Raw genomic sequence first — 19,941 nt, 5'->3', positions numbered from 1 at the left:
GACTTGGAGGAGGTCCACCTGCCCCACATTGATGCCCTTGTTATTGCTCCCTCGATTGATCATGTGGTGGTTAGGAGAGTGCTGGTAGACGGAGGCGCATCCGCTAACATCCTGTCCTTACCGACCTACCTCGCCTTGGGCTGGACGAGGTCGCAATTGAGGAGAAGCCCGACGCCGCTGGTTGGATTCTCTGGAGAATCAGTCATCCCAGAGGGCTGCATCGACTTGCCGGTCACGCTGGGGCAGAACCAAACCCGGATCACTCAAATGGCCGAGTTCGTGGTAGTTGACGGTAGATCGGCCTATAACGCCATCTTTGGGAGACCCATCATCCACTCCTTTCGAGCCATTCCTTCAACACTTCATCAAGTTTTGAAGTATCTCACCCCCAACGGCGTGGGCACGGTCCGAGGAGAACAAGCCGCTTCGAAAGAGTGTTATGCCGCCGCACTCAAAGGCCCATCGATTTGCGCCCTCGAAACTCTCAGGGATGGGACGCTCGAGTTCGAGGCCGACCTGCCGAGGAAGGAGTTTGCCACACCCACTGAGGAGCTCGAGCTCGTTCCTCTGCTTAGTCCCGAGAAGCAGGTAAGCATAGGAACCGAGCTGGGGGCCACCGACAGAGAGGAGCTGATCCACTTTCTCAGATCCAACTCGGACGTCTTTGCGTGGTCCCATGAGGACATGCCTGGCATTGACCCGCGAATTATGACGCATCGCCTCAGCATAGATCCATCATTCCGACCTGTGAAACAAAAGAGAAGACCTGTAAACAAGGAAAGGAGTGATGTAATTGTTGAGGAAGTTAACAAACTCTTGAAAGCTGAATACATAAGAGAAATTTTGTATCCCGAGTGGCTCTCCAATGTTGTATTAGTTAAAAAATCTAACGGCAAGTGGAGAATGTGCGTAGATTTTACGAACTTAAATAAGGCATGCCCGAAAGATTGCTTTCCACTGCCGAGGATCGATCAGCTCGTGGACGCCACGGCCGGGCACGAACTGCTCACTTTCATGGACGCCTACTCTGGGTACAACCAAATCAAGATGCATGTCCCGGATGAAGGTCATACCGCTTTCATAACAGACCAAGGTCTGTACTGCTACAAGGTCATGCCCTTCGGGTTAAAAAACGCCGGAGCGACCTACCAGAGAATGGTGAACAAAATGTTCGCCAAGCAGATTGGCCGGAATATGGAGGTGTATGTGGATGACATGCTTGTCAAGAGCAAGCAGTCTAAGTCGCATCTCTCCGACCTGGCCGAAGCCTTCGAGGTTCTGAGGGCATATCAAATGAAGCTCAACCCTGCTAAGTGTGCCTTTGGAGTCTCCTCGGGAAAATTCCTTGGCTTCATGGTAAACCACCGGGGAATCGAGGCCAACCCTGAAAAGATTAAAGCCGTGATCGAGATGGAGGCACCTAAAACGCTGAAACAGCTTCAGTGCCTCAATGGCAGGATTGCGGCCCTGAACCAGTTTGTTTCAAGGTCCACGGACAAGTGCCTCCCTTTCTTCAAGGTCTTACGAAAGAAAGGGCCGTTTGAATGAATGGCGGAGTGCGAGCAAGCGTTTCAGCAACTAAAGAACTACCTCTGTTCGGCACCCTTGCTCGCCAAGCCTATGCCGGGGGACAAGCTCCAATTGTACCTAGCAGTGTCTGACAGTGCCGTCAGCTCGGCCCTAATCAGGCAAGAGGAAGCGCGGCAAAACCCGGTCTACTACACAAGCAAGGCTATGACCGAAGCCGAGACTAGATACCCTCAGATGGAGAAGTTGGCTCTCGCTTTGATCACCTCGGCCCGACGACTTAGACCATACTTCCAAGCCCATACGGTGGTGGTGCTCACTAACTCGCCCCTTAAAAGTATCTTCCACAAGCCGGAAGCTTCCGGACGACTAATGAAGTGGGCAATAGAGCTAAGTGAGTACGACATCCAGTTCGAACTCAGAACTGCGTTGAAAGGGCAAGCAGCGGCAGATTTAATAGCCGAGCTCACACCACCTTCCGAGCTGAACGGGACCGACCTGCCTTGGACAGTCTACGTCGACGGATCCTCCAATGAGAAGGGATGCGGAGCCGGGGTCCTCTTGCTCGGACCAGGGGGTGAACGATTTGAGTATGCCTTGCGGTTCAGCTTTCGGACTTCTAACAATGAGGCTGAGTATGAAGCATTTATTGCTGGCCTGCGAATCGCTCGAGCATTGGGGGCCTCTTGTGTTAAGGTCTTCAGTGACTCCCAGCTGGTTGTGAACCAGATCAAGGACGAATACCAAGCCAAAGACACCCGAATGGAGAAGTATTTGGGCAAGGTCAGATCATACCTCAACCAGTTTCGAACTTACGAAGTAAGCCGGATTCCGCGGGCGGAGAATTCTAATGCTGACGCCTTGGTTAAGTTAGCATCGGCGTACGAGACCGACCTGGCCAGGTCGATCCCCGTCGAGATCCTAGATAATCCCTCGATCTTAGAACCAGATCTGATGGAGATCGGCGCTCCAGAACCCTCATGGATGGACCCGATCGCAGACTTCATTAGGGGCAACTCACCACAAGACCCCAAGGAGCGCAGAAAGTTGGCAAGACAGGCAGCTCGGTTCGAGATCCGAGATGGGGCATTGTACCGACGTGGCTTTTCCCTGCCTCTGTTGAAATGCCTAACCCCTGAAGAGGGCCTGTACGTCCTCAGAGAGATCCACGAAGGAGTGTGCGGCAATCACTCAGGCGCCCGGTCGCTGTCAGCCAAAGTGATCCGACAAGGATACTATTGGCCGACCCTCAGCCTGGACGCCAAGAAGTTCGTTAGAACTTGCGACAATTGCCAACGCTACGGAACCATAATCCACCAACCTCCCGAGCTGCTCACCCTCATCTCGGCCCCGTGGCCATTCGCGCAGTGGGGGGTGGATATCATTGGCCCTTTCCCTTTGGGCAAGGGCCAGACCAAGTTCGCTGTGGTTGCTGTGGAGTACTTCACCAAGTGGGCCGAGGCCAAAGCGCTCTCCCACATAACGGAATCCAGGGTCATGTCCTTCGTATGGACGAACATCATATGTCGCTTTGGTATACCACATGCCATAGTGACGGACAATGGCAAGCAGTTTGACAACGCCAAGTTCAAAGACTTTTGCAGCAAACTTGGCATAAGTCATCTCAGCTCGTCCCCCGCACATCCGCAAGCAAATGGGCAGGTGGAGGCGGTCAACAAGATCATCAAGCGAGGCATCAAACTCAGACTAGACTCCAAGAAAGGCAGGTGGGCCGAGGAGCTACCCAAAGTTCTATGGTCGTATCGGACCACCCAGCGGGGGTCGACGGGTGAGACCCCGTTCTCCCTGGCCTTCGGCTCCGAAGCTGTAGTCCCGGTCGAGGTCGGCATGCCATCTGACAGAGTAGAGCGTTACGAGCCTTCGACAAATGAGGAAGAGCTGCTCCTCAACCTCGACTTGTTGGAAGAAAGACGAACAATGGCCCAGCTACGCCTGGTGGAATATCAGGGCAGGATGGCAAGACATTACAATGCCCGCGTTCGGCCTCGGGCCTTTCAGGTCGGCCATCTGGTCTTAAGGAGGGTCCAAACGCATATGGGTGCCCTTGATCCGGCCTGGGAAGGCCCATTTGAGATCAAGGGCATAGTCCGACCTGGGACGTACGTGTTGGCCGATCTGAAAGGAGATGTCCTCGTGCACCCGTGGAACGCGGAACACCTGAAGCGTTATTATCCTTGAAGTGCCAAAAGAGTTTTCAGTGAATTTGTAACGACTATGCCAAAAGTATTATAATCGGAATAAATGTGATGATTTAATTTTGTGCTTCCGAGTTCGACCAGAAATTAAATGAGGGCCACGGACTCCCACGCGATCGCATTCCAGCAGTTGGTTCAAATTTGATCCTTCGAAGCCTATGGATACGAGGAACGATATGAAGAATAGCTACGGATTTTAGCCTTTTTATCTTTTTAAGTTAAGGGTGAAATGTTAAAAATCCAGAGTTGGTGCAATGTGTTGAACATTAAGAGGTTCAAATTTAAACTTTCAAATTATTTTCAACTAAAAGGCGCGACCTCAAAAGTAAAGAGGTGCGAGGTGACACTAGTTGCAGTTCAAAGGAAAAGCAAAGAAAAGAGGTCACTAACAACAAAATAGAAGCGAATGAGAGTCTCTTTATTGAATGAAGAGCAGAGCCAAGGCTTATAGACCTTGCAGCTCTGCCCTGACGCTTACAAAACAAAAGAAAAGGGAGGAAGAACAGCGAAAAGCCTCGTGAAGGGCGGTCGCCTAAGAGCCTGCTGGGGGGGCGCCCTCTTGAGTGGGGCCGACCTAGTCCTTTTCAGGATCGGAGTAATCAGAGTCCAGATCCCTGACATACTGATCCACCAACGCTTGGGGGCCAGGGGTGCCGCTAGGCCCAGACGCCCACTTCTCGGCATACCTCCTTTTCAGACCGCTGAGATCGATCTGAAGGTCGGGCATGTCGGAAGCAATGCCCTTCATGAGGAACTTGAAGCCCGCGTCAGAAAAGTCTTTGGCAAATCCATCGAAGTCAGGATGTTGCCTAAACGCTTCCTCCAGCAGGACTCCATTGCTGAGGCGCTCGTTCGCCGTCTCCAGCTCGGCAGTCGCATGCTCCAGCTCCTTATCCTTCGCTTCAAGCGCCTGGAGCATGTCGTCCTTCTCCTTCAGGAGCTGGAATTTCTCCCTCTCCAAGCCCCTGGTGATGGCGTGGGCAGCTCGGAGTTGGGCCTTGCGCCTGTCCTCCTCCTTCTTCAGTAGCTCGGCCTGAGACTCCACCTCGGCCTTCAAAGTCTCCACCTCGGAGTGAGCCTTCAGCAGTTCATCCTTCACGGTGGAGGAAGCAGCCTCCAGGGCAGCGGAGAACTCCTCTTTCTCCCTCGCTGCCAAAGCTTCCCTCCCATCCAGCTCGGCCTTTATAACCAGAGCCGATTGAATGGAAGCAACAAACGCCTGAGAAATGGCACAAGGAAAAGGTTAGATCGAACTACCTGTTGGGCGAAATCAAGCAAAAAACGGGGCACTAGTCTTACCTCGGCGGCGTAGTCAATGGTCCTCTGCAGAACGGACCCAGGGGCGCTCACAAATTTGGACGCCCTCCTTATGCAGCGGTCCAAACTCGCAGCCGAGATGCGAGTCACCTGCTCCCTCACCCCGAGACTTGACGGCTCAATTCTGAACCGCGCCGTCACATCGGACGTCCCGCCCATCCTGGCCGCAGGATCGTCCACCCGATCAGCCCAACTTGCAGGCAAGACCCTGCAAGCTCCGACCTCCGAGGGAGAAATCGCCTTCTTTTTCTTCCTTCTGCGCTTTAGAGGGGCTTCCTCCCTTGCCTCCTCGCCCAAAGGCGGGGCGTCCGCCGCCTCGGTCTCTGGGGCGCTTCTCCCTCGAGGGACCCCCAGAAGACTCCAGCTCGATCACCGGGGTTGGATCGTCCGAGGCAGGCCCTGCCACGACAGGGGTGGGCGGTTTCGAACTCTGGGTAGCCTCAAGAGCCTGAGCTCGGCCCTTGGACTTGCGCTTCACGCCGCTTGCAAATCCGCAAACCATGGCTACAAGATAGGACAAGGGTCAACACAAGGTTAGAGGAAAAAGGGGATACCGAGTTCAGAGTTCGGCCTAGAGGATTCGATGGGACGAACTGCAGGGTTGTAATCTAGCAGCCCGGACTCGAGCAGCAGTTCGTCAGTCACCAGGGTTCCGACCTTCCTACCTCTCGGAAAGCGCTCCTTGTAGTATTTCAGAGTATCGAAGGAGGCCTGCGTAAGCTCGGGGACCGGTCGGATTGAAACTGCGCGAAGACAAAATCCGAGTTAGACCTGAATGACAGAAGAAAATTACGAAAAGAAAGAACTACTCCGTACCAAGGTTCCCAAACCTAGTGGGGACGTCGAAGAAGGAACGACCTGACTCGTCCTTTGCGAGCCATTCCCCGGAAGCGTAGAACCACTTCCTCACCCATCCCTTGATGGAGGTCGGCCCCTTAACTATACCGCCCGCGCCTTTCCTTGCGCACATATAGAACCGACCAGGCTTCTTAGCTATCCTTTTCGCCTCGAAGCACGCGAGGAGCTGGTCTACGTCCAACAGCTCGGCCTCCTCACTATCCCGAGCTCGAAGCCAAAAGAGTATGGCCAAAGCGAAAATGACACCCACCCATTGGGGGCCACTTGAGCCGGAGCCAACCCAGTCCGGAGGAGGAATTCTTGAACAAAAGGGTGAAGGGGAAGTCTGAGGCCGTACTCAAACATTTTGAAGTAGAGAGTGACCCATCCCTCTGGAGGATGGTCAGCTCTCTCCCCCTCCTCCGGAAGTCTGAGGAGGATGTTCTCGGGGATAGCGAACCCCCTACGGAGGGATCCGAGGTAGTGCTCAGGTATCCTAGAAGGGTATTCCAAACCCTGACCTGAAGTGGAAGCATCGCTATCCTCCCCGTCATCGGAGATTCTAAAGTGTTCTATCTCCTCGAGCTCGGACTCTAACCTACGAGCTAGATCGGATCATAGGTTCCTGCTAATAGAGGACGACATGACAATTATGTTCGAAAGAGAGAAGGAAGAGACCGACCTACCAAGGGTTCGAGCTGCCTTCAGATCGAACTCCAAGAATTCAAGGAACGTAAGGTATGACCTGAAGGTTGGGGGCATTTATAGCCCGTCGGAGGAACTTCCGCGCCGTACACGTGTAATCAACGAGCGGCTAGGATCCTCTCTGAGATCCGAAGCGTCGGAATATTTGAATATTCCGACGATAAATCTTCCGCGACGGTTGCATTTTCCCACGAATAGGAAGTCGCCACGTGTCCAAAGCAAGTCGAATAAACTTCTCTGCCAGGTCGAGATCGGACCAGACAGAGAGGGGGCCGATGTTTGGGGCAGGGTATACCCTGGACACGTGGAGGACCCCCATTGGTGCTCCAAGATGGCTCATGAGTCGTCCCAGCTCGGATAGCCGAGACGGCTGCCACCAACACCGAAGAAAGCTAAGCATGAGGGCCGAGGTGAACCCAGCCCAGGTCCGACCTACCGGAGAGCTCGGTAGGGGCCGATGTGAGCAACTGTCTGCGGCGTAATTATCGGGCGTAACCGTCGGTCCCGAGATCACCGGGTGTAACCGACGGTCCCGAGATTACTGGGTGTAACCGCCGCGAGATTAGCGGGACTACCACCCATAAGTAGAGGACCTCACCCCACGATCAGGTACGATGATTTCTGGCTTCGAGTTAGACTTGGAATCCGACCTATACTGACTTGATCGTCGGAGTGCTCACCTTTATGTGCAGGTCCGCCCAAGTGGTCAAGTCGGTCCAGAGGCCGGGTTCGAACTACAACCAGAAACACACTGTTGTGCAAACCTTTGCATAAACAAGTTGAATTATGATTAAGTTCACGTAAAGAGTTTTATGTGTAAAATAAGTACTATTTTTTGTTTCTTTAATTAAATTTTATCTACTAAATGTGTACCGCATATTTTAATATCTTGATTTATGCTCCAATTATGTCTAAAAGCTTGAATGGAAGAAGGAAAAATAAATGGTTATGTTCAAATTTTAAAGTAATCACGGTTTAAGATATTAAAATTCTATGAATTTCTTAATAAATATATATGGTAGGGCTAGAAAAGTGTGTTGTGAAATTTGTCAAGGTGTGTAAATTGGCTCAGATGTGTGTGATATAAAAAAATAAGTTTTGATTTTTGAAAAAAAAAATAATATATATGCGCGTGTTTATCAAAACGAGGTTGAGATGTTGTATAAGGCTTTGATTGTCCCATAATTTTCTAATGTTTCTTATGCTTGTGATTGCGTTTGAGAGATCAATATTATCAAGTTAATGAATTTCATTTATTTATCATGGTGTCTAAACATCGCAACAAGTCTTGTTTGATCGTTTTATTCCTCTCTTTTGAACTTCAATCACTCAAGCTTCAAGCTTGCCTAGCTAAAAGGTTGCTAGTCAAATAGAGACGAAAGTTGATCATAGTGATCCACGAGTTCCAACTATGTGGAAGGGCTCTCATGCAACAGATCAAAGGTATATCGAAGATAACATGCTTAATGACTCTCAAAAGTTCTTATCGACAGAGTCGTTTAGCACTTCGATGAGATGTACTTCGATGTCGACTCATCTCATCTTAGAGCTGAAGAAAATCCCAAGTTAATGATTGTTCGGTGACTCAAGTGGTATGTAACTTGGATTTAGAACATCGTAAGACACTTTAGTCCCTATCCACCGATTTTAAATATGTGTTTCATTAGAGCTTAGTGAGGTACAAAGTGATGAATATATTGCACATAGATTTGATGTATTTATACATATCTCTGATCCCCTATTACATACAATGGAAGTATCCAAATACTACATATATATAACATGTTTGAAAGCTCTAATTGCTTCTAACTGTTAATAAACAAATGGAGAAGAGGAGGGGAGGGAAAAAGAAGTAAAGAGTATAGGCTGATCTACCTATGAACACTAAATTTTCTACAAAATTTATCTTTTGTTGCGCCCCATACTTGAACATCTTCCTTCGGAAAATAACTTTTTACTACGATGGCGAGCACGACAAGGCTCGGTTGGAGCTGTTGGAAGATTGTGACGAAACACGATCACCGCTTAAGTCCTGCAATCAACAAGAAGTTATAAGTATTTGGATTGTGAAGTTGTGATGTGAAAATATTGATGGGATTGTTCAAAACCTGTGTGGAAGCAAAAACATCCATTTTGATAGGAAAAAACAGGCATAATTTTTAAAAAACATACCAACGAAAAAGGAAAAACAAAATTATTACTAAAACGGTCCTTAGTCTTACTTGCTTGAAAGCTGAAACCTGACTGCGGCTGAACACAGGGCTGGTAACACCATCTGCCATCGGCGGGGACGTGTTGGCTTCGGCAAGCGATCGAAACCTGATGAGTTCCGGTAGAACGACCTTTCTAAGATCGGGCCGATCTTTCCTTCTCAACTCTGCACATTTCAAAGCCAATTGTGCAAAGCATAGAGTCTCTTCAGCTGGCCAATCAGTAACTGACTGATCAAGCAATTCAGAGAACTTTCCTTTCTCAATAGCTCTTTCCACATGATGAGTCAATCCCATTGGTGGCTTTGCTGTAATCAGCTGCAAAAACATGATCCCCAAAGAATATATGTCTGACTTCACCCCGAGCATTCCAGTCTGTTGATACTCGGGATCGATATAGCAGAACGTGCCAGCAGTTGAAGTCATTCTGTATTGTGTTACACTGTCTGCTACAGAAGGGGGAACAAGCCTGGCCAAACCAACATCACTAATCTTGCTAACAAAGTTGCGATCAAGCAAGATATTTGCGGGTTTAAGATCACGGTGCACGAGTGGCTCAGGCTTGGTTTGGTGGAGGAACAACAAGCTTGTCCCAATTTCAGCTGCAATTTTGAATCTAAGTTGCCACGAAAGAGGTTTCAAGTTTTCTCTCCGGTGAAAGAGGCAGTCATCCAAGCTACCATTCGCCATGAACTCATAGACCAAGCAACCATATTCCGGGCACGCCCCGAGGAGAAGAACCATGTTAGGATGTCGTATGCAGCTCAGTACTTCAACCTAAAAGTAGTACAAAAAGATAAGTTATAGCAGAGTATTTTGCAACAAAAATCATATGGAGAATCTATGGTGGGATAGCTTTAGATTCCTCACCTCTTGTTGAAACTGTGACCTTCCTTGAGCAGCATCGGGTCGTAGGACCTTAATCGCGACTGGTGTGTGGTCTAAATAACCCTTGTAGACGGGCCCATAACCTCCCTCTCCAATCTTTAAAGATTCAGAAAAGAACTCCGTTGCAGCTTCAATCTCCTCGATCGAGTACTTCCGATACCTGACATCCGTGTGCGCCAAAGCATCCAATGCCTTCTTTTTCTCTTCTGCTTCCTTGAATGCTTTCAATTCTGCGTTAATTCTCTTCTGTGCTTCCAACTCAGCAATCCTTTTAGCAGCTTCAGCAGCCTCAATAGCGGCTTGAGACTTGGCCTTTTCCTGCTCGACTATTGCCAATGCAGCTTCCTCGGCAAGCCTTGCCTCCTCTAGTCTCCGTTCTTCCTCCGATTTCCATCGCTGAAGCTCTACCGCCTGCAGTATATGTGAAGAGTTTGTTTTAACTTCTAAAATATTTCAGTAAAAAAGATGCAGTCTCTTTCACCTTTTGCTTGGCTGTAAGTGCTTCCTTGCAGGCTGTGCTATACATTTCCATAGTTTGCTTTAGTTCCAGCTTCAGCCTCCTCATCTCAGCCTCTACATCTTCCTGCAGTTATCAACTCATAAAACTCAGAATCATATCTTCTACAGTTCTATACATCCATTCCATAAGTGAAGAGTAAAATCGAACTGTTAAACATTAGCATTCCCAAAGTAAATTACTAATGCTCTTTACCATATTCTGTGACGAAGTTGATAATCTGTCACCATCCGGGAAGACCGATAAAAATTCAGGTGGGTAGTTCACATCCACTGACCTGCGGCCAAACGGCTGTGACTCGAAGCTATTATACATATCAGCTTCGGTGCCACTGGACAGTCGTGGGGTGACCCTACCCGAATCTGGGGTGTCAAAGTATGAAGGGAACAATCGGTCAACACTCGGCCTTCCCGAGCTAACAAAAGAAATATCGGTATCAGGTAAACTCATTTCCCCAGGCATTTTGCCGTTGTAGCCTTTCCTAGTGAACGGCGACCTGCTCCCAAAGACAATTTTCTTAGCAACACTCTTGACAAATTACTAACAGAGAAGCAACAGTGAGTTGAATAGCATTACTCATATCCAATTTTATCCTTTACATTCCTTTTGAATGCTGTCAATGTTTGAAACATAGTGAACTCTTTAAGATATCATAATATCAATTTGTAGTAGCATGTTGCAGACCTGAACTCGATGTTGTCTTGCGATCTACGTGCTGCTTCGAGAGGAGGCTTTTCGATTCCTGGTAAAGAACAGACCGTTTATTTGAAGGCAAACCATGGTAGAGGTGAAGTTTACTAAAGAAAAGCAAAGTGCATTACAACATTACAGGAAGAAAAAGAACCCATACTTTGGATTTGAGAAACTTGCGACTCTGATAAAGGGGATTTAATGCCTGATTGGTTGAGCAAAAAACTTCTAAGAGGAGAAGAAGTGGGAGCAGGACGCGAGGCCGATCGCATAGTTTGAATTTTTCCTCTTGATATGACATAAACAGTGCAGAAATCTGGTGCTCCTTTAATAACACTCCCTGGAATATCTGTGGTCTTGAATCTTCTGAGGCAAAATGGTATAGGAAAGACGGCCGGGAAAGGCGTGATGAATTCCTTTCAAACTCAAAACAAATGAAACACAAAAACAAGTATTTGAGGGGTTGTTTGTTAAGGTTCATGTTTCTCGTCTCCTATCTCTTATTTCCAATTTTTCTTAAACTAATTATTTTTAGTAGCTATTCCTTGTGGCTTGTTCATACTTCTCTTTTTTTAAGAAACGCTTCTAAAATTGCATACAAACTGAAAACAAGAATGTTTCAAAATAGAACAAGCTCTGAACTTTAATTTCATGTGAGTGAAGAATTTACTAGACTAACTACAAACCTCAAGAAGCCATTTTTGGTCGTGGTACCGACAACCAAATTCTCGATTGCAGCCTGAGAGACATATTCGAGCAATGCTTTTGACACGTCTGTGTCTTCTAAGATAATGTCTTTGCAGAATATCTAATGCCAGAAAATGAGATAAATTTATGATAAGAATGCTCCAAAACACATCTTGGCTGAATACTTTTTTTCCTTTTCTTTTGCATACTTCCCTAATATCTATGTCAAACTCCATTGAACTTTCAAGTTATTACTTCACTTAACAGTGGATAACTTACATCTTTTCGAGTACAGAAACAACGAAAAGGAAGGAACAAATCCCTCGTGACTGGATCCAAATCCTTGCCTATCAAAAAATTCCCATTGGCATTGTCAGTTGCAGAGGTTACCTCTGCACCAAAAAAAAGCTAATAATGTTACTTTCATGGAAGTTAATTGGTTGACATTGCAAGTTTGAAGAACATAGCATGAAAAAACAAATACAAAGTAATGCTATTCCCAATCAGTTAAATGATGATTCTCTTAACCCATAAACAAAAATTTCCCCCTCAACTCTATAAATCTTTCTAACATTACCAAATTCCTCTTTTGTCTGAGATTTAACTGATAATAAGAATGGTCCATTTAGCCCCTTTACTTCAAAAAGTTTTCAAAGAGTCCCTAAACTTTCTGGATTTTGGATAAGGATTTCATTTTTAGTTTTACGTCTGTTTTCTCATAATTTCTTTGATATGTTTTTCATCGTTATTCCTATCACATTTGAATTCTTACCCAAATTTTAAAAACAAAAACTACTTTTCTTTCATAACAAAACAAAATAATTCACCGGCAGAAGGAGTGGTTGTAAGCTTAATTTTCAAAAACAAAATGGTTATCAAACGAGACCTTAATATTTATACCACCGAACGCATTGCAGGCAGCATGCCACATAAGCATTAAACCAACGAAGTTAACAACAGGGATCTATTAGACAAAGGACAAATTTTGGAATTGAGCCCAATGGTGGATATGGAAATGGGTGAAACTTACTTGGGGAGGCCATGTAAGAGGTGGAATTAGAGGAAGATTTGAGCTTGACATGGATGAGAATGGCAGTTTGGCCCTTAAGAAGGAGATTCTCAGTGGCCCATTTGAGAGCATTTTGGCTTCCTTTGTCCTTATCAATGGCAATCGCCACCAATTCATTGCCAGTGGCCCCCTCCTTTTCTTTTGTTTGCTTCTGATTCCACATTTATCACCCTTTTTTTCTTCTCTCTCCCCTTCTCCAAAAACCTAAGAGAGAGGGAGAAACAGAGAAAGAGGAGAAGCCAAACCAAAAAAAAAAAAAAGGAAAAAATTTTCTCTTTGACCTAATTCCCTCTCTCTCTCCTCTTTGGCCTTGCAATTAGAGGGTGATTTTGATATGATGGGCAGAGGCGAGGGGAGTTACCAAAAATAACTGAAAAAGGCTCCATCTTTGGGTAATGAGAGAGAGACCCATGATTTGCGGGTTTGTGTTTGTTGCTGTTTTCTGGCTCCCAAAAAATTGGAAGTGTCTGTCTGATGTTCCATTTTGTTGTTCCCAATTCAATTTTCCCAACTTGAGACACCTCATCCAGGTGGCCTCTTGTAGCTTTGGTTTTTTGTTGGAGAGGTTTGTAACTTTTTTTATTGGTTGAAAATTTGAATCTTTATCCTCGTAATAATACTATAGTCTATGTCTATCTTTTGAAAGAAAATAAATAATGTTATTGATATAAAATAAGACGTCTTAGTTATGTCACCAAGAAGATGTCGAGAACTTAACTTATATGCTGTCTAAGTTGACAATAAATAAACTGAAGTTAAATCCGAGTTACATTAAAGAAAGTTGAACTTAAATTTGTCATAAATGGAGTCGACGTGCATTTAGTGTATCTTCGTTTTGTTGTCAATTTGGATAGCATGCAGGCTGAATTCACGACATCTTCTTTGAAATTATTGTGACATGACTAAGAGATATATATATATATATTATTTATTATTTATATATCTCGATACTTTCTAATAAATTTCACAATTTTCTTTAATACAATAAAGAAAAATGTAATTTTTGAAATGCAACCACCAATGTTCAAAAGGTATAATCGATCAAATTTAAAATTAAAAGACTACATCATAACTGGATTGAAAAAGTATTTATTACAATCTCAAAAATTAATGGTTCAATCTCCCACTCACAATTGTTGAACTCAATTAAAGAAAGGAAAAAATTATTATATTCGCCAACCTACTTAAGGCACCAATAACCTCTCTAAAGGTCAGACATTCAAATTTCTACTTTTTAAACTGCTCGAGACAGTGTGTTACGATCCGTCAAAAAAAAAATATCGTGAACTAAAATTACCTCCCGTCTTCAAACTTTATTACTACTTGTTATACATTTCTCTGCTCAACACAGCTTGGATGAAGATCATAATCACAAACATGACAAGAAAATGCCCAAAACCTGCCATGCCGTTTGCAAAAATCACACACATAGGCCTTTGCCAGCTCCAATTTCAGCTCATGCTCATGCTTTATGTCCTCCACATTTGAAGGCAATTCCTCTGCTTCCTTTTTCACTGCTTCTTCCAGCTCCTCTATTCTTGCTTCTGTAAATGGGAATGCCTCTGCCCCATACAAGGAAACCAAGCCTCTTCCATTTTCGCTCACTGTCTTTACATCCACTCCGATCACGACTAATGCCGGGATTCCCTTGACGTCAAAGATCCTGTAGAGGTCTCGCCGGGTCTCATCCTCGTATGGGATCGCGAGCCACGGCATGTCTATTATGTTGAGTTTAAATTCGTCGAGGTTTCGGTCCGTGGAGACCAAGATTACTTCGAAGGAATGGTTTTCTGTAGTGTCCATGATGTCCTTGTATACTTTGGAAAGTTTTTCTGTGAATGAACGACTGGGAGGGCTCCAATATGCACCAAAATAGAGGCCTATTGTCTTGCCACCTAGCTGAGATACTGGTGTCTGCAATGAGATGAACTTTAACATCAGAACTTTACCTTAAAATTCGGGGAAAAAATCAGATTGTTTCGTAGTTTATGTTAAAATGTTGATAAATCATTAAATTTGTCGTAACCTATCAGTTTAAGCTTTTAGGTTGATTATGACTTAACATGGTATCAAAGCAAAAAGTCTTGTGTTCGAATCTCCGTAATATCATTTCTTCATCAACTAATATTGATAGCCACTTGTTTAGGCCTTCCGTAAATTTTCAAATCTAGGAAGAATGTTAGTCATAACCTACCCGATATAAAAATGTACTGAAGCCACATATACTGACTGAGGGGAGTATACGAAGGGGCTATAATTGATGGCAGAATACCAAAAAGGACCAAAATTATTATGTTTTGTAAGTTAAACGAGACTAAAATAGACGATTTGAAAGTTGACGAAAATTGAATAAATCAGAAATAAGTTATCAGATTGTTTGGTGTTACCTTTCCTCCATGTCTAGAAATAACATAGTTATGTCCTCGGTTCCCTAGGAGTTCTTCAAGCCTTCCTTCTTCACGCTTGGCACAATCCACAGACTTCAGCTCCTGCCTTCTCTTCCTTGTGAAAGGAAATGCTTCAGCGCCATAGTCTTCAATAAAGCCAATCATATCATTCTGTTTCGAAATCTCATCTCCACAAAGCGGAACAAAGGACGGGATGCGATCGACGTGGTATTTCCCACACAATAGTTTCCGTAACTCAACGTCGAATGGGACAGCCAGCCATGGCACGGTCCGAACGTGCTGCTCAAATTCATTCTTGTCATGGTCTAAAGATACGAGGATAATCTCTAGCTTTTCGCCTCTTGTTTGCAGAGTGTTGTAGAGCTGAACCAACTGTGGTGTGAAAGTCCTGCAAGGTCTACACCAGTTTGCTGAAAAGAAGAGGCAAATCATCTTCCCGGCACACAATTTCGGTGACACCTATTGTATATAAAGATCGATTTATCATTTTTTTTTGGGTTTCGATTTGCTATGAATAACATGCGTATCAGAAACAGAAACTTCCATCAAAGCTAATTACAGAATTTTAGATGCACTTTAAAAGTGTTTTTAGAATTTTTAAAAGTAATTTTAACTATGTTACCAAATACAGTAAAAAGTTTGAAAATGGACTTTGAATTTAGGCAACAGAGTAACAATAACGTAGAAAAAAATGAATTTTTTTATTCTCTAGACTTTTAAAGTTATATCTAATAGATCTCTAACAACAACCTTACTGGGCATAAAATTGAAAGTTCACAAGATCTACCAAATACCTTTTAAAGTGTAGGTCCCTATTAAATGACTAAATTTATAATTTAACTCTAAACAAGAGAGAACGCAGAACAGAACCTTTTCTTCACCGGAGAGAAGGAAGCCAACCCCTTGAGCTGCTAAAATCTGCAGAATATCACCATTCTTGTCCTGATTGGCTTGACAATCAGGCCCTGCCATTAGAAACTGCAAGAAGGGGAAGAAGACACCAATTTTCACAGACTCATCAAAGAGACTCCTTTATATACACTGAGGTTTATTCCGTCCAAAAGAGTCTTACACTTGAAGCGAATTCTGCAACGTTTGGAGGGATGATTACTTGGAGTCTACTAATATTCTGCCATGGCGTTGTGAAGATGGCAGGTAAGTCAAAGAGGGAAATAATATTCTCCAATGCACTTTTTCGTGGGAAGAAAAGTGACGAATATGAACGATCTGGAGGTTAGAAATAAAAGCGCAACAGAAAGGAATTGGAATATCCAATTATCCATCCGGTTATAGATAAGTGGTAAGAAATAAAAATAAAAACAGGATAAAGTGGAATAAAAATACAAAAGCATGTATTGGAAATGATTGTTTTTCTTTTTTCTTTCCATTCTTTCTTCTGCCTCTCTCTTTGCTGAAAAGGGTTATACATTAGAAAACTGGACAAGTCGGCAAAAAGGAGAAATGCAATTATACAAATATGAGAAAAATACCCAAAAATATGAAAAGAAATACCCAAAAAACTGGACAAGTTGAATAATTTTAGATTAACAAAGAAAAAGATAAAAATACTCAAAAATATGAGAATGAGACAGACAAATTAGCCGGAGGAAGCTCCTCTTGAATTTCTGTGTGGTTCGGTAACATATAGACAAGTGGACCACGTATGAATTATGTAAAATTAAAAATTCCACTTGTCTATGTATTACTGGACCACACAGGAATTCAAAAAAAACTTCCTCCTCAATCTTCAGGAGGGAAGTTTTTTTCTTATACAAATAGCAAAGTAACAATACTATTTCTACCGACTCTTCTCCAGCCCACCATTCAGTTTTTTTAGGGGAGAAATGCAATTTTTCTTTTTCTGAAAGAGAATTAATACATGTTATTTCTTAAAAAAGAATAATAAAATCTCTCTTCTCTCCTCTGATTTAGGTCCAAATGAAATTTGACTTAGATTCTCAAAATAAGTTTTTCTAACCTTTTGCTAGTGTCAGCCAGTCAGAGAAATTATGTTTTTTTGCCCCTAACATTTATTCTTTTCATTTTGTCTCCCTCTGGTAAAGGGAAGTGTTCAGAAAAACTTATTTTACTTTTTAGAAAAGGATGAGTTTGTCAAATATTTAATGTTGGTAAAGATAAAATTTCTCCTTATTAGTGAGGAGCAAGTATTTTCCTTTTGAAAAAGAGATTAGACTTTATTTGGATCGAAATTTTTTAGTCTCTCCAAATATCTTAGGAAGTTCCGACTAATCAATATAAAACTATTTTCTGGTTGGAAATAAATCAAATGATTTCTCTCTCCCTTGAAAATGGTGATATATCAGAAACCTAGACAAGTTGGAAACCAAGAGAATTTTATAGCAGGAAAGAAAACTCTCTCTCCTGAAAAGGGCTCTATACCAGAAAACCAGCAAGTAAGTTTATTAAAACAGAGAATAATTTCAACCTATACAAGTTGGACAAAAGAGAGAATAGTTTTAGAGAGAAATCCAAAAAGAAAATGATGGAATAGAATTTTTCTTTCAAGTATGGACGTTAATAGAAAATTCCACAAGAGAGAGAGAGAAGAAAGCATATATAAAACAATAACTTTGAATTTCATATAATCATAATAGGTAGCTAAATAGATGGTGGATGTTTATGGTTCAATTCCCAAATGAAAAGCTAAAAATTTTGTTCAACTGACCTCGTCGGTGAAGATGATGATCCTGTTTCAGAACAGAGCAATAATTAAACAGTAATCAGAGTTTTCAAATTCAAAGTGAAGGAGAGAAGAGACCCACTTAATCGGAGGAAGTATTTGATGCTCATAAAAAGGCATATGCCATTATCGGGAGTTTCAGATCCTTCTTCTAATTCTACTGCCATGGTCACTGTCATATACACACAAGAAAGTGAGCCCATGTCACTTTTTGCCCTTTTTCAAAAATTAATTTCAGTGAAATGAATTTCAAATTTGTAATTTGGAATGAGGAAATTATTTTATCTTGGTTGAAATGAAATGAAAGGAGAATACTTTGTCATGTCCTCTCACCGTTAAATACATTAGTTCATCACTAAAGACATGGGCTCATCACTGATAAAGAACAACCTTATTCTTATCACCGTTAAATATTTAACAACCATGTCTTTGACAAATATTTGATAACTAAAAGAGATAAATGAAAAAACATAAAAAGTTTTTTTAAAAAATGATGAATTGTTAAATATTTAACGATAGTAAAGACAATATTGCTCCAACATTTAATGGTGAGGAGGACAAGATTTCTCCTCATTGTTGAGGAGGTAAGTATTTTCCGAAATGAAATTCTTATCGTTTGAGAGTTATGCAAGAAAATAAAAAGTTTATTAATGCAGGCTTTCAATCTTAATTTGTTAATAAATTATTAAAATAGGATAAGATTAAATAAGTAATTCACCTCTAAAAAAATAATAACAATAATCTACTTTAAATCCCTATTAATCTTGCAAAATCACGTAATAGCAGATTATTCTTATGATAACAAACAACGAAATCAAATCTGTCTCAGATTCGAAATCACTCAAAATTCTGAGTGACCATTATAGATAAAAATTCAAAATACTTCCTCCTTTTTTTTTTCCGGTTTGATAGTCTTTGTTTTTCTGCTAGTTAACATTTTTCTTTAATTTGTAATCTATTTTTAAAAATGGGTTTTTAAATTTTAGCTAAATTTTTAAATGTGTTCTTTAAATAATAAAAAAAATTAAACAAAAGAAAATGTAGGTACATATAAACTTTTAACAATCACCCAAACGAGGTTTTAACAATTTGCTTTCTTATGTCAAAAAATAAAAAAGAAAAAAATGCTTTCTATTTACAGCTTCTTTATGAGCATTTATTTATCAATAAATTTAATTAATTTGTTATAAGAAAATCTGAGACTAACAATCTCAAAAAAAATTACATATTTAGCCACCATTAATTTGTAATTCATGCACGTACTTCGAATTACACATTTAATCTTCTTTGCTATCAATATTTAGAAAAATAATTATCAACATTTGCTAATAGTATTAATATCCTACATTTTTTGCAAGATCAGATAATTCAAGCTCAATTACTCGACCCCTTGCTTGTTTATCGTTATACGGTTTTTTTTTTTTTTTAGAACAGATCGTTATACGTATCTAAAAACTATTATTCTGTAATATTGATTATTTTTTCATTAATCCATATTATCATATAAAAAAACATTTTTGAAGTCTTATCAAATTTCTTAAATATTTTAGCTGAAACTTCAATGAAAAAATCATTTTCAAAAACTTTTTAAAAAATTAAGAAGAAACAAACAAACTAAAGACATTTATCCTTTTGAAAAACATTTCAAAAAAATGATTATGAATCTCTGGCTTTATAGAAATAAAAAGCTTAGAATAATGCATGGTAACCAAACAAAATCAACATTAGTTGCTTCAAAAGAATCTTAAACCGAATGTTAAGTGCCTTTTTCAAGGTAGGCTGGGGTTGAACCTCATTTTTATAGCCTTCCTATTTCTTGTTTCTAATTTTTAGTTTTTAAAAAATATTATTTCTTTTCTTGCTCCTCACTTTTAAGAAAAATTTATAACATTATATATAATTTTTTATTTCTTGTTTCTAATTTTTAGTTTTTGAAAAATATTATTGCTTTTCTTGCTTCTCACTTTTAAGAAAAATTTAACATTATATATAATTTTTTAGAAACAACAATATTGTTCCCGTTTCCCATTTTTCCAAAATATCAATAAAAGTATTATTTTATTATTTTTTACTCATAAAATATATAATAAATATTTAAAAATAAATATAACATAAAAATGAATATTTAATTTTAAAAATTAAATTTCATATAAAATTTTAATTTTATCA

The 19,941-nt window shown here is 41.8% G+C and overlaps 2 protein-coding genes across 3 annotated transcripts; both read right to left on the bottom strand.

Annotated features, from left to right (window-relative positions):
• Positions 1-8,276: 8,276 nt before the first annotated feature.
• On the bottom strand, positions 8,277-13,215 carry LOC111004731 (U-box domain-containing protein 35-like). Of its 2 annotated transcripts, none has more exons than XM_022275896.2 (10): positions 12,625-13,215; positions 11,874-11,986; positions 11,594-11,715; positions 11,068-11,273; positions 10,902-10,959; positions 10,413-10,713; positions 10,182-10,283; positions 9,683-10,111; positions 8,825-9,589; positions 8,277-8,634 (listed from the first exon to the last, which is right to left on the bottom strand). In XM_022275896.2, the coding sequence occupies exons 1-10, from the start codon at positions 12,824-12,826 to the stop codon at positions 8,560-8,562; spliced, it is 2,373 nt and encodes a 790-aa protein (XP_022131588.1). In that variant the 5' UTR covers positions 12,827-13,215; the 3' UTR covers positions 8,277-8,559. The 2 variants fall into 2 exon arrangements, with proteins under 2 accessions (XP_022131588.1, XP_022131589.1); XM_022275897.2 differs by having other exon boundaries at positions 11,068-11,270.
• Positions 13,216-13,736: 521 nt separating this feature from the next.
• On the bottom strand, positions 13,737-17,950 carry LOC111004732 (protein kinase C-like zinc finger protein). Its single transcript, XM_022275898.2, has 6 exons — positions 17,855-17,950; positions 17,758-17,779; positions 16,144-16,200; positions 15,942-16,049; positions 15,051-15,530; positions 13,737-14,577 (listed from the first exon to the last, which is right to left on the bottom strand). Exons 1-6 carry the CDS (start codon positions 17,890-17,892, stop codon positions 13,990-13,992), a joined length of 1,293 nt encoding a protein of 430 aa, XP_022131590.1. The 5' UTR covers positions 17,893-17,950; the 3' UTR covers positions 13,737-13,989.
• Positions 17,951-19,941: the final 1,991 nt, after the last annotated feature.

This window comes from Momordica charantia (assembly GCF_013281855.1).
Source record: "Momordica charantia cultivar OHB3-1 chromosome 8 unlocalized genomic scaffold, Mcharantia_2.0 BLBB01000008.1, whole genome shotgun sequence".
Lineage (NCBI taxonomy): Eukaryota > Viridiplantae > Streptophyta > Magnoliopsida > Cucurbitales > Cucurbitaceae > Momordica > Momordica charantia.
The sequence above is the reverse complement of the archived record's forward strand: the minus strand, read 5'-3'. Positions and strand labels throughout refer to the sequence as shown.